At 46.1% G+C, this 14,790-nt stretch overlaps 1 protein-coding gene across 1 annotated transcript in view; it reads left to right on the plus strand.

The window, feature by feature from the left end:
• Positions 1–14,790, plus strand: part of ptprua (protein tyrosine phosphatase receptor type Ua) — a 163,134-nt gene that overhangs the window by 76,515 nt on the left and 71,829 nt on the right. Inside the window, exons 3-4 of the mRNA XM_070922244.1 lie at positions 4,168–4,439; positions 14,164–14,245. Of these exons, the coding sequence (XP_070778345.1) occupies positions 4,168–4,439; positions 14,164–14,245 (354 nt within the window). The remainder of the gene's footprint in view (positions 1–4,167; positions 4,440–14,163; positions 14,246–14,790) is intronic.

The raw sequence follows: 14,790 nt of genomic DNA on the forward strand, positions 1-14,790 counted from the left end.
CCGTCCCCTAATCTCTTAATGCATGTTCCCTCGCCCTTGGCAGGGTCACGGGAGAAATAGATGGAGCCTTATCAGCTTTTATGGATTCATGGAGAATTTCTCTGCATTGGGTGTTTATTTATTTCTTTTTTTTTCGTATACCAACCTGTGTGTGAATATATATATATATATATATATATATATATATAGTTTGTGTCTCCGCGCATGTCCTCGAGGATGTTGAGTGAGGTTATCAGAGCCGGTAATATCTTTATGAACTTGATAAAGTTTCTAATGACTGCGTCAATCATGTTGACTTACTCCATCGAGCTAAAATGAAAAGAGACGCTGGGCCTGTTTTGACAAATTTGTGCCCATCTCGTCTCTTACACTCGCGTCCTTGTCGGGGGGAAAAAAGCTACTTCAGGGCTTAAAGCTGCACTAATCCACATGTTTGCATGAACAATGGGTCAAATGACTATGTGCACAACGGTGGTGTACTTAAATTAATCTAATTTCAAACCCACAGAGAATTGTCAGCTCAGCTCTGCGGCTCCCCTCAGCTTTACAGAGACTTTTTTTTTAGCGTCTTTCAGCTCATTGTTTTGGTTTTCCGGCACCTCGGCTTTGCTGTTTTTGATTCGGTCTCTTTGCCTTCATCACGCTCTTCTCCGGGACCACCTCGAGTATTGTTTTTACTGACCAAACTAGTCGCCTGATTGATTGAGAAAATAATCGGCAGATTAAACAAACACTTGTTAGTTGCAGCCCTAGAATGGATTTCTCCAGCTTCTCTGGGCAAACAAAACTTGCTCTTCTCTCTTCCAACCACTAGGTGGCTTCAGCTGAATCAAAAGAAGACTGGAGCTTGCAATAACAAAGACCCTGTCGAGGCTATGTCTATATCTGGTTTACCAAACAGGATGAGCTGCTTAAAGACATTTGAATATAAGGAGAAAACCGGTATCACTGTAGCGGCGGCTATGTCCCTGCACTGTCTCCCCCTCACTCTTCCCAATGCCATCCTGTCATGAGGACAGTTGGAGACTTGCCCTCCAACAACGAGGGGGTCCAGCTCTCATCTCTGAAGAAAAAGCAATTTAGCCACAGAGCCCTACACACCCCCCCCCCCCCCCCCCCCCTCCCGTCCCCCGAGAACTTGCACATCAAAGCAGCAGCGGTGGTGGCGGTGGGGGGAGCGGGGGCTAAGCCAGAGCCTGCCCGGCTTCGCCTGCGAGAAGGTGAGGGAGAGGAAAAATATCAGCGTTGTCCAAGAATACAGCAAGATCTCAAAGGACAGCAGCTGCTTGTTATCACTGGGCATTTCTGGCAGTTTGACGTCTCATCTGTGCTTTCGGGGCCGGGAAGATGGAGCCGAGGGAGGGGACGGACAGTGGTCAGGGAGGCTTTGTGACATGCATTTTAAATCTCTTCATATCCAGGTTGTCCATGGATCTGACCCAGCTTTTGGAACTGTCTCTCTGTCATTTTTTAAATTTCTTTTCTCGATTTCTTTAAACGCCGGGACTGATGAAAGAAATAGTCCCTCTGTAATTCTGGCAGAGCAAACGAGGCACACCAAACCAGACAAATGATGCAACCGTATCACATGTGAGAGACGTGGAAGATGACTTGATAACGCAAACTACGCCTCACATTTGCCTTTGCCTGAATAGATAGTTGCACTCAGTCATTAAAGAGAAAAAAGACTGTCTGCAGTTTGTTGCCGCAATTACTTCCTGGAACATTTCTTACATTTGAAGAAAATGGGTCCACACGTCACCTGTTAAAGAAATATCTTATCAGCTTATCTGTTATTTGGGTGAGAAGGAGCAGGCGGGGGTGGAGGATTAGGGGGTAGAGGAAGTGGAGGCGAAAGAGGAGGTAGAGGAAATGAGGACAAAAAGAAAGTAAGATGATAGAGGAGGAGGACCGATGGGAGAGAGATGAGAGAGGAAGCCCCTCCTCCCTCCCGGGAAGGTCAGCAGGATCTGCGTCTGCTTTTGGGCCTGTGAACTGTGTGTGTGTGTGTGTGTGTGTGTGTGTGTGTGTGAGGGAGGAGAGAGAGTGTGTGTGTGTGTGTGTGCTGATATGTGTCCTGCATGTCAGTGCGCGAGTATTACAGCCATCTCTCTGGTTTAAGCATTCCCTCGGTTGCCATTATGGCCTAATAACCGTGTCAGTATGATTAATGGCAGGAGGCAGGGCCCTGATTGCCCCCCCCCTCGCTCAACTACAGCGCCTAGGCGACTGCACTACCCGCGATCCCGCTGTCTGCGCTCGTCCACCGCGGACATGTCGAGCGGCGGCGCCCACCGCACCGGATGTGAAGGTTATACGTGCAATTAGCATGCGTTGTCTCTCCCGCCGGCGGCATCAAAGAGCCGATCGGATGACGATGATGATGATTGGAAGATTGGAAGTTAGGGAGGGAACCATGTGATCCCCAGGGCCACTTTAACCAGTCCGAGGTAATAAACACAGACAGCTCACTGGCAGTCCTGCTGCCTCCTCGTGTTTCTCTTCACTGTTCAACATTTGTTTGCGTGAAGTTGCAGTGAAAGGGCTTATTACCTGAAGTTGATGTGTATCGCTAAATGGGCGACTCAAAAGGGCGATTACAAAGTGACAACCAGTCAGGGCAGCCGATTTCACTAAAACCCCAAGTTAAAGACGGGTCACATGAATAATCTCTCCTTTCTGGAGCTTTATTCCAACTTTTAGGCTTTTCCAGTAAAATTAAAATGTCATTACATGACATTAAAATTTCTGAAATTTGGGCCAAATAAAATCTGATTCAGTGCGTGTCCATCTTTGTACAGATATAACAGGATGTGACAAGGTTGCATAATTAATCATGAGCAAGTGAAGACGTATAATGGCATTTCATTGCCTGCTTTCCGTCTAAGATGGATAATAAATGAATTGAATCCACTTTTAGCAGCTGCTATGATGATAGAGAGGGGCTTCTAGTTTTCAATACATCAACTTTTGCCACACCAGCCAAGCGTAAAAGCGTTTTTATTTCTGGCGTTGCTGGTCTTGTGTCAAAGTGTGTTCCCCCAAGTGCGGGCCTGTACTGGGTATGATTGGCCTGACATCTCCTTGGGTGACCACATAGTGACCATCTCAAAATGTAAAATGCTGTGTATTCGGATCCCTACGTTAGTTGTGAATGTTTAGTTCATGATTTTTAAAAACAGGTTGGAAGAAAGATTCTTTTTATTTTACTTTGTTGAATTGGATTGTTTTAAAATCCTCAAGGGTTTTATTGTTGGAACTGGTTTTCCAGGATGTAGAAGAATTAGCATTTTACCTTGAAATAAAACGTGTTGTTTTTAATGTTGAATAGGCATCTAGTTAAGGCATACCACCCAAGTTTTCCAGTACGTTTTTCACTTTTAAATTGAGCTTCTTACTGCCGTGAAGGCCAAAGGCAAAGCTCCCCCTTTATTTCCCCTCCCTCTCATTGTGGCACTTTCCTCGTGGCCAGGGGATCTCCGCTGGGCTGCCGGGATGAGAGAGCCAGCGGTGACTCTGTGAACCTCAGTCCAAAATGAAAGCCCAATCAGACACCCGGCGGTGCGGTGCAGCTTTGAACACACTAGATCTGAGGCAGTGCTGCGAAAACCGACGGAAGCCCTGTGAAAGCTGGGGAGCAGGGAGAGGCACGGACCAAATACAGACAAATAGCCAGAGAGGATCACACAGATATTCTGGGTAACAGCACTGAGCCTGTCAACTTTGGCTCTCGGACTCTTTTTCAGGAGTTTAAAAAAAAAAAACAGCCAGACCTTCTTCAGTGGTTGAAAACTAACATGACATATCTATCCTGGGCTGAGGTGTTACGGGTGAAGCCTAGAGAGTCGGATCTTGTTATTTTCTATATTTCAGGTCACTCAGCGCTGTCTGGCGGGTGGAAATGCTGAAATGGCTGCTATTTGTGAAGTGTATGTAGGTGTAGCAGCTGCTGTTCAGAAGAAGGGTCCTTGCTTGGCAAGGTCGTTCTGTTTTATGAGGACTTCACTGTCAAACTGCTCTTTGTCTGTTCTAGTCGCCTCAGAAAGCGGCCTGCGAGAGCCTGCCAGCAATAATTTTAACTGTAAAATGAGCAGTAATTGATACTTGATAAAAGAAAGTACTTCTTGTGCTCTAACGTGTGTCCTTATTTTCGCCTTTCCATTCCAGGGTCCTTCATGATGGTCAATTCCTCGCAGCATTTCGGGGGCCAGCGGGCTCAGCTACTCCTGCTCCCGCTCAGCGAAAATGACACCCACTGCATCCAGTTCAGCTACTTCCTGTACAGCCGCGACGGCCACAGCCCCGGGGACCTGCAGGTCTACATCCGGGTCAACGGAGGCCCCAAGGGCAGCGCTGTGTGGAATATCTCGGGCTCCCAGGGGCGCCAGTGGCACCAGGTGGAGCTCGCTGTCAGCACTTTCTGGCCAAGTGAATACCAGGTGAGAGCCTCTACACAAATAACCCACCGACACCAACACCAAGGTGGAAGGAGATAGGTGTTCATGCATGTGCAGCACAGCTGGGCTTAAAGGCCCTGAAAACCTGTTTTCTCCATCACCTTCTTCCAATGAGCGATGCACACAAAACAATCCTCCAGAGTTAAAACAGTTGTTTTTATTTCACGTGAGAGATTTCTGTATTTGTGTTTCTTGTCTTTTCACTGGTTTAATGTGGGCGGGGCCCAATTGGAAAAATGTGATGTCACACAGAAGCATCCGAGTTTTTAGTGTCAAACTCTTGATGTATAAATCTTAAAAATGTTTTTTCAAACTTTGATTTGAGAATAATAAAACACTGAAGTCACCGTGTTTCCAGGGGCTTTACGATCAGTTGATTTCTGCCATTACACCGCTACCCTCTCCGTAACCAGCACTCTTCTTCTGCCCTCATTCCGGCTGCTGCATTCATGCACCATTTTGTCAGCCACGAAAACCTGGTAGATGATTACAGCACAGAAACCCGCACACTACCCCTACATTTTGTCCAAAAACGGTAAACTGCATCTCTCGAAACAAGTCAAATGCCCCCATTATTTCAGATAGATTTTTATTCCATGGAAGAGGAAGAACATTTGTAGCTCCAAGCCAGTTTGATCTTGCAATGTTGTTCTTCTTCAGCGTAATAAATATGAATTTAACATAAACACAGGGGCATCTAATAATGCAGTGAGGCACTTTTAGTTAAAGGGGCACGTGAAGGTCAGTGTGCTCTTCACGGGGACTACTACTCAGCCTCTTGTTTCCTGTGGCTGGGGAGGGAACTTTCTAACGTGATGTCATCGGGGTGTATTGGGATGAAAGTTTTAACAGAAAGCCTTGGGGGTGTCAGTTTTGAAAAACATAGGCATTAACCAGGCAGGACGGGTCTATGCAAAGACGCTGTAGGGTTGAATTATAGGAAATGTAGAACGTGGTGTTTTTGGAGTTCGACCTATACCGGGGACTAAAAGTCAGGACATCGCAGCCTCTGCTGCATTGATGTTGACCACTCTTATTATTATTTTTTTTTTTCCCGTCTCTTGTGAAAGGACCCTTCAAAAATCCAATACTGCCCTATCAGGAGTGCTGGCATCATTAGCGAACTGATAGCTAAGTAATACGTTGACTGACAGAAAATTGATTGTAATTTTAATAACTTTTCTGTCACTTCAGTCGTTTATCAGGTAAGTTAATCGCACATACTGGTCACACAGGGTGCATACATTTTGTTGACCTTCTTGTGATCTTTTATAGAGCGAATGAAGGTCGTCCAAAAGTGATGATTAATAAATAAACATGTGGATAATTAACGTAATTGCAAGTTGAATCCACCTGTGATGATGATATTGTGATGAAATCCTCACGTCATGTTACTGTTTTGTAGCATGACCAAACGAACGATATGATAATGATGTTAGCTTAGCATCAGCATGTCAGCATTGTCATTTTGAGAACGTTAGCATTTAGCTGTGCCGACGCACAGCCTCACAAAGCCATTAACGGGTCTTGTCCTGTAACCCTGATTTTGCATATATGTGGCATACGTATCACTATTGGAAAATGTTTTTGCAGTATCATGATGGTGTTTTTCGGCCGTATTGCTCAGCACTTTCATTAAAAACTTCAGGTGTCACTTAGCAAAGCACTAAACTGCCAGCTGCTCAGTGCACCTCAGTGGTCACCGAAGGCTGAATCGTGGCTACTGTCAGCTTCAGCAGCTTTATTGTCCTCCACCCTATCATTCAAACCACGTGCAAGAATTAGCAAATTGCAGCTGTGCCATATATCACCGTGGCTCAATAGGTGTATAATTACAGTGGGCGTGTGTTTGCTTTGTATCTTTATTTATTGGTCAATTTACCTGCGTGCTGCAGTGTAATCAATAGCTCCCGGTGTTGCCTGTATTGTCTGTGCTGCATTATTAGAGCTGTTGTGCAGCTTGTAAGATTCTGATGACTGGATGCAGCCCTGCTTCACCTCATTACGGCCGATAATTTATCCCCTAATGCTCTCTTTCTTCCCACCAAAGCCCTCACCCTCCCACCCCCGCCCCACCCCAAAACAGGCGTTAATGAGAAGGCAATGGCTGGCGTAAGGGATTGTGGGAGCGTGGGTCCACCAACCAGTCAATTGACCTCAATTCCATGTGACTGGGTGCGGGGGAGCGCGCCGGGTGTTTGCTTCCACAACCTTGGCGCACTCTGGGCCCCATCTCAATAAATCAAGAGCCAGTTAATGAGATTAGAGGGCTGCACAGATCAATGAGGACAGCCTGCGCTTTACCATCCTCAGCTCTCCTGTACTGAGCAACTCTCGCAAGCAGCCAAACTGATTTAAAGTAATGATTTTCTTGCCTTCTGTGCGGACGTTAGAAGTTTGTCTGCCGCGCACCGTAGCAGAGGAGGAGGCGGAGGCAGGGGGGCGGGCGCTCCCGCGGGGAGGAAGCTGAGGTGTACAATCAGGCCAAGTCGGCCCAGACGGGGAGTTTGCTTTTGCGCCGCAGTGTTTACCATTTTGAATAGGCGTGCATAAGCAATGTAATCTACTACTCTGGTGATGTATGTCCAGGTTGCCTGAGTGACGAGAAGGCGGTGTTCTCTAAAGTCCTCCCGCCAGGCATGTAGACACAGGACAGATTGCTTTATTTGTCCTATAAACCCGGATGATCCGAGCACGTAATGAAGCAGGTAAAGCTGTGCAGATGAGTGAAGAGGCTTAAACATAGGCCTGAAGGAACAAAGTGCGTCTATCTGCTGTGTGAAGAGGGACAGGAGTGAGCCCGGAGTGGTGCTCGGTGCCTCTTTTCAGTGCCCCCCCCCCCCACACACACCCTCTCCTCATCAGCCCCCACCGCCGTGGCTCAAAGCTCAGCGCAGGCCCCACAGGGCTCCACTCATCCATCCAGTCCTATTGATAAAGATCACTGTCCAGCACTCCCAGCCAACAGATCAGCCCCTGCAGGCCGCCGAGGAGCAGCTCCACAGAGGGAGAGGAGGACAAAGTGTGTGTGTGTGTGTGTGTGTGGGCGGCTGCTGCTGGTGGTAGTGGTGGTTGAGATTAAATTTGAAAAAAATAAAAATAAAAATCTAGTAATCAGCGAGCATCAACGCCCCCCTCAGGGAAGACAGACTGCCACAGAGATATGCTGGACTGTAATCAGAGGTGTTGTTGGTCTTTTGCATTGAGGCTCTCGCCGACATGAGATTTCAAAATCCAATGCCAATGTTTCTGGGTCCATTGTTGATGGCGCGTTTTGTGCTATAAATTATATTTCTGTAATTTCTGGTCATCTGTTTTCGTCGTCATCCAATATTTTGGTGGTGGTGTTTAGTGGAAAGGCCTCTCTCTCGTACGGAGACGCGTTTAGAGGCGGTAGAATTCTTCGTTACTGTTGGGACTGCGCGGACGAGCTTGAATTTGGTGAGCAGACTTTTTTCTAATCGGAGATTGGGGGCTGTGGGCTGTCGCGGCCTTGAAGGACAGCAGAGAGACTGGATCGGCCTGCTTCACTCCCTCCCTGTCAGCTTGGTTTAGGGGAGTACAGTATGTGTTAAAGAGGGTTGCTCTTCTGGCTTTTCTCCTTTAGATTTATTTATTTTTTTTACTCCTCCTGGGTTCTTCTTTACTCCCTCACGGCTTTGTCCTCCTTATCTCACCATCTTAATTCCCAGTGCATCTCACTATTTAGTCCCCTTCTCTCTTATCTTTCCGCCCTCTCTCTCTTTTTTGCTTACCTATTTCATTGCTCTTTTCTCCTAACCCAGCACCTTATTTCACCCAGGCAGCGAAGCAGTGTAGCAAAAATAAGGTTGGGTAAAGTAATACCTTTCACTCTTCGTAAGGGAACCAGTCCAAAAAAAGCAGTCCAGACCACCAGTGAGGGTTGAGGCTACAGAGGTCAGGTCCTCTGTTGTTGTCCCGGAAATCTTGCTGACTTTAAAGTTGCAATTCTTAAGATTTTCACCAAATCAAACCCCCTTTTTTTTTTTACACTATTCAAGTTGAGCATTGTGTTCTTCAATAGCCATTCGCTTCGTTTACATTCACTAATGACCTCTCTATTGAGTAGTTTTTATTTGTTGTGGCGGAGTCCGCCATTCCTAACCTGACGCACCATATTCATGTGATTCAAGATATTTAAAAAAGTACCCTTATGTCAATCTTGAGAAAATGAGACATGAGTGCATTGGATTGAATGGGTAGGGATGAGGGGAGGATGGAAGAGAGGATGAAGGGATGTGGGAGGGGACGAGCAGGTGGTGGGGGGGGGGGGTGGTAGGGATGAGAGGGAACGGGTTATTAGAGGTGTGGCTGAGGCGTGGCCCTGCTGCCGAAACCTTAAGTAGCTTCATTTAAAAGTGTTACATTTTTACATTTAGTAAATTAACTTTTTTTTTTAGATAGATAAATAGAAGGTCAGGAGTTTTTCTTCGGTGGGGGGGGGTAACATTTTTAAAGGTCTAGTTGGGCCTTTTATCATTTTTTTTGGCGGCAGTGCTGAGCATGAACTTTAACACTCACACACCTGCAGGTTGAAATAGCCCAAAAAACAATATGGTGGACACCGCCTCTGAAATGTCCCCTGTTCGCCCACCGGCCTGCTGTTGCATTGGTGGCCACACACACTCTGTGGAACCGCTTCTTCTCTCCCCCCCCCCCCCCCCCCCCCCCCCTCAGCCTGCCGGGAGGCCGAAGACGGCAGGCGCGATGGAAACGTCATACATCCCAATGTTTTACCGCCGCGCTGCCAATACGGATCGATAGCGTCGGGGGCCCCACTCCCGCCGAGGAGATCGATTAACAGAACGTTGTTCCAGGTTTTTGTGCACCGCGTTCCTCCGAGGCGGCGGCTTGTGCGTCGTTAAGTGAATCAAAGTCCCCGCGAAGATTGATGGCGTCAGCTGAGCGCTTTATCATTCGCGCGCACACACACACACGCACACACACACACACACACACGCACATAATTAACCGAGTTAAATATGAATTACTGTGCAAATCTTGTTTTTAATGGCAGCCCTTCCCCTGTTATGTATTCACCGCGAGGCCTCCTGGGACGCAGTATGGATTCACTTCCTAAACCAAACCTCGGTTCGCGCCTCACACAGATTGTGCCTCTGCAGTGTTGCACGGCCTCCATTATTTTTTTATATTATTTATTTATTTATTCCCCCCCCCCCCCCCCCCCCCCCAACAACAAAAGCCCGAGAGAGAGGCTGCGAGAATGACATCACCTTGAGCTGGATAGTCTCAATTGAACGAATCCATCTCTTGTATTGTTTGCAGAAATAGATTTTCCACCGCGCCTACTCCTGTAAGTATTGGGGGGGGGGGAAAGGGTGAAACTTTGCCATCAAATATTAAAGGCGCTATCAGGCCCCAGTCATGACAAGTAATGTCAGTGCGGCTTAAGCTCCCGCCCTCCTCTTTCTACCTCCTCCTCCTCCTCCTCCTATACAACATGTTCCTCCGCTTCCTCCTCCAGCACTGTTTTTTTTCCCTCTCCACGCATCTTTTTATTTCTCCTTCCTATGGTGACCCTGACAGCTCAGCACACTGCAGCGTAAAGACAACACCTGCAAACAGACAAAACACTTGACACATGACTACACTTCTGTGGGCATGAGCTGTTGGTTTTTTATTTCTTTCAGTGTGTGTGTGTGTGTGTGTGTGTGTGTGTGTGTGTGTGTGCGTATGTTTCCTTATTCACCTCTATGATGCATGTGTGCAACATGTATGCTGGAACATATGAGGGAAACGGGCTGCAAACACTGAAAATAACCAAAATATAACCCAGTCAGGCCTCGTAGGTGGTCAGGCGGAGGTCTTTTAGCTGTACCCAGAATGAGGTCCAGGTTCCGGTGAGGGTGCCTTCAGTTGCTGCGGCTCTCATGTATGGTTAATTACTGTGTGTGTGTGTGTGTGTGTGTGTGCACTCGCATTGGCTTGTACAGTTGGTTACACGTGTGGCTATGTGATAGGGTTAGGGGTTTCTATTTGATTGTGTCGCTGTGTGGCACGTTCAAGTATTGATGTTGCTCCCGTGTTTGTGTCTGTGTTTTGTCCAAAGCACACTGCGCTTGCTTGTGATGAAATGTGCCACGTAAATAGAATTGCCATTGCCAAATACGTAAACAAGGCTGCACAATTAGACAACACAACCAAACACACACACACACACACACATCCAAATACAGACAACACAACCAAATACTGGAAAAATCATTTCAGAATTGAAGCGCGTTTCAACATTCTCATTGCGTGATTCCGAAATAATAATTGCAGACAATTTGGACATCGAGCGCAAGCGTCTCAGTTGCGGCGATGCAATGGGGATTCCACTGCGGCCACTTGTGTCGTAGCTTGCGTTCGCGTGCGCGCGGCTATTGGACGCCAAGGTTATTCCTCGTTGCCGTGGCCCAGTCATACTCAGAAACACTTTTCTGTAAGTGAGGGCAGACGCGGAGGAGCTTAATGATGGCTCGAAGCGCGCAGCGGAGTGAATCGATGGTGGCGGGTGCGTTGACGCGTGATGAATTGAAGAGTTAATCGGTCAGACGTCTCTAATGGCCCGACATAGGAATGAAAAATAAAAATAAATTAGTGGGAAGAAAGCCTTAGTCGGTATCCATCTGCCAAGGCCTTTTGTGGTATTGATTGGCCCCGGGCACTTAAAGCCTGATGTATTGTCAACATCGCAATCTATTGCCCGTCTGAGTGCACGGTCACAGTCTGACTTCCACTGGGCTTTGGCATAGATAACTAGAGGTAGTAAGACTGGCTGAAAACACTTTGGCTGCCACACACACACACACACACACACACACACACACACACACGTAGTATATAGTTGCAACTTTCATCTTGCCGGCTGTTAATGCACTCGTCCAGAGTTTGTCGTGCTGCAGTAAAAAGTGAATAGTTGCTTGTAGAGGGAATGATTTGGCCTCTGCTGACTGTAATTACTGCTCAGAAACCCAGAATGACTTTGTTGCACTCTGGGAGGCCTCCCGGTTCACTTTGAGGCTCTGCATGCGCCCCGGCTCATTTGGATGAGTGAGTGAATATTTAGGCTGTGTTTAAGGACTCCTGCGGCTGCCGTACGGATTGATAAAAGGGGACAGCGGAGGCGGAGAGAGGGATTTGTGCATGTGGCTTGATAAGGTGAATTCTCCAATCTCCAAAAAGCAATCTGGAGGTGTGTGTGACAAAATATACTCTACTTTTTTTTTTTTTTTTTCTCGAGCTTTCAACCACGTCTTTGTCAGCGATAAACCTTTGAGTTGAGATTTATTTTGTCGCGCCAAGTGTTCCTCGAGGTCAAGAATGGTCTTGCGTGGGTCAAACCCGGAGGTAGTTGGTTAAGCAGGTTTCAACGTCAGTGCAGGCTCCCAAACTCGGTCCAGCACGGCAGGTTGTCCACGATTAGACCAAAATAAGAGAAAGAAGCGATTTGATCGTAATCAAAGTTATGAGCCCTGAAGCTAATACTGTGGAAAAGGCCTTGGCTGTGTCTGAAATACTACTACTCACGATGCAGTCCACTGTGCATCATTTTGTAGAGTCAAAAAGTCTAATAAGAGTTTGTAAAGTATTGCAGTAAGCCCAATATAGCACTCGAATTACCCCTGAAGGCATCGTAACAAGTAGTGTACAGTCAATACTCCCTGGGAGCTAACTAACGCCACGCAAAATGCAAATTTAGGCGTCTGCCGAACAAACGAGATGAGTTTTAATTTTGCCATCTGGCACACTCTGTAGTCTTCTACATACAGTTCCCTATACAGTATGCGTCGTGAATGGCTCTCAGATGTTTGTTGTGTTCTGTTGAGAAATGGTTCCATCTGTGGCTTTGATCATACATTTCGTTCCCCCGCCGGAAAACCGATTTTTAATACATAATCTTGTATGTTTATGTGTTAGGTCATACAGAAGGTTAGAATGAGTGTGCTTAGGCATTAGGCGAGAGATGGTTGAGATGAGCCAAATTCATTGAAACAGCCCAACATCACAAATTCGCCTCAAGGGGCTTTGCAATCTCTGCAGCATATTCGGAGAAGGAAGAGCTCTTAAAGGGGGAAAGAAGTGGAAGAGGCATCAGGATAAGTTTGGGGTTTAGTCGAGTTAAGGTCTGGTTAATGATCGGGGCAGGCCGGCGGCTGAGATTTGCATTTCAGAATCAGAATCAGAATCAGAATCAGAAATACTTTATTGATCCCCGGGGGGAACAGCACCGGTGCTCCCATTCGAGAGGAGCATGTACAAAATATAGAAAATAAGAAATAGAAAATAAAAATATACACATTTACAATATTTAAGTGAAAAATAAAAGTAAAAAATATATACAATAGCAATGTGTATATATATATATATATATATATATATACAGTGCTTAACAAATGTATTAGACCCCCACCCAGTGTAAGGTGTTTGCCCCCGCTGCCCTAAATGAACAGTATTGCTGATGACCAAAATATGTGATGTGTCTGTAATGGTTAATCCACCAGTATGTGCAAGCCGAGCTCTTTAATCCAAATGATCTCTTTAATGCTGAAATATAATTATTGTTGTTATCCATGAATTCTCAAATTTACTGTTTTACAAAAAAGCAGAATAAAATTGTAAAGCACATTATTATTTTTTGATTGAGATGCCAAATCACAGTTATTTACTTGCATTCCTGAACAGAAACATTTGTTTTGTGGTTACAAAAAATGCAAGCTGTTATCAGAGCCAAAGGAGGTCGTACAGAATATTAAGATGTTTTGGTTAATATATGTGAATAAGGACTATTTAGTTGTTCCAGTTTGTTATTTGCCTAATAAATAACAATACACTTTTTAGTTTGAAACAAGTTTTTGACAGATTTCTAAAATATTTGTGTTTTCTCATTTCAGACAGGTGGTCTAATAAATGTGTTAAGCACTGTATGTATTGCACTATTGTGTCTGACTATATATGTATTGCACTGACATTTAAGAGTAAGTAATAGTGAAGTAGCATGTGTAGAAGCAGGTCCAGATTTCCTCCAGATATCTGTTTATTCTGAGTGTCAGTGACACTCAGAGGGAGGACAAGCGACATGTTTTATTGACAGAAAACTGGACTGCAAATGTGTCTCCGATCTACGCTGGGAATGAGGGTCTAAGCGCACAATATATCTAGCAATCCAAGCTGTTTATGAACATTAAGAAACCACTGCTGCCATCACCACGCGACACCTGAAACCCCCTGCCATGTGGTGTCGGTGCGGAAGTTGGTGTTTGTGCCCCCTCTATGATAGCTTTCCCCTCTATGATCCATGTCTTTTTAGTATAAAATAGTGGCTCTAGAGAGCATGCGCTTGTGTTTTTGATTCTGAGGGGGCTTATACCAAATGTCCCTGGTGTTTGGTGTTTTTAATGTTCTGCTAATAAATTCTGTTATAGCTGTGATTAAAATACTTCGTTTGATAAGATGCCACAAAACAAAACTGGACCAGAGATGCACGAAACATGCCTGATTACCATTTTAAAGGCAATATCAAGCCTCTCCCAAATGTACCGCGCAACCAATGAAAAACATGCGCGTGTCTGTTCTCGACAGGCCTTTGGACCCCATCCCGCTAATTTCCTACTTTGTCAGTCTACTTGCCACTCAAGATGTAATGGTCTGTAGTCATTTAATTTATCCATTGTCTCCACAGGTCATCTTCGAAGCGACCATTTCCGAGGAGCGACAGGGCTACATCGCCTTGGACGACATTGTGCTGCTCAATTACCCCTGTTGTAAGTACCCGTTCTGCACTGCTCTTAGCCTCGCTGCTGACCTTTGCCGAGCCCGGGGAGAGTGTCCGGCTGAGCAAACGAACGGCGGAAACTGTTGAGCTCCGAGACGCTCGACAGTTTCCCAGAGGGGAACTGAAGACTCTGAGGCAATCCCGCTGATACAGTACCTGGTACCTGTCCCGAGTGTCACAGCCAAAATAACACCGCGGGAAGAGTCTTCTGTCCTGGCAGAACGCCTGACATTTTCCTCTGATCACTGTGCTCCCAGCCAGGTGCTTTTAAAGCTAATGTGATGTTACAGGCAGGAGAAGGACAGCTCGTGGTTGTACTTTGATCCTTTCTGGGATTTTCTTTTTTTTTTTTACTCCTTTGTCATCACTGGGATATCAGGGGCTTGGAGCTGTACGAGTGCTGGTAATGTCACATTATGTTCTGTTCTGTTCCGTTACATTATGCCCCCCCGCTGTCCTTTGGTACACAGGCTCTGTGTAGATGTCGTACCCATCACAAGAGAGCCCTTTTTCTTTCACTGCGGTGCTGTTTCC

The sequence above is a fragment of the Enoplosus armatus genome, chromosome 16, assembly GCF_043641665.1.
Source record: "Enoplosus armatus isolate fEnoArm2 chromosome 16, fEnoArm2.hap1, whole genome shotgun sequence".
Lineage (NCBI taxonomy): Eukaryota > Metazoa > Chordata > Actinopteri > Centrarchiformes > Enoplosidae > Enoplosus > Enoplosus armatus.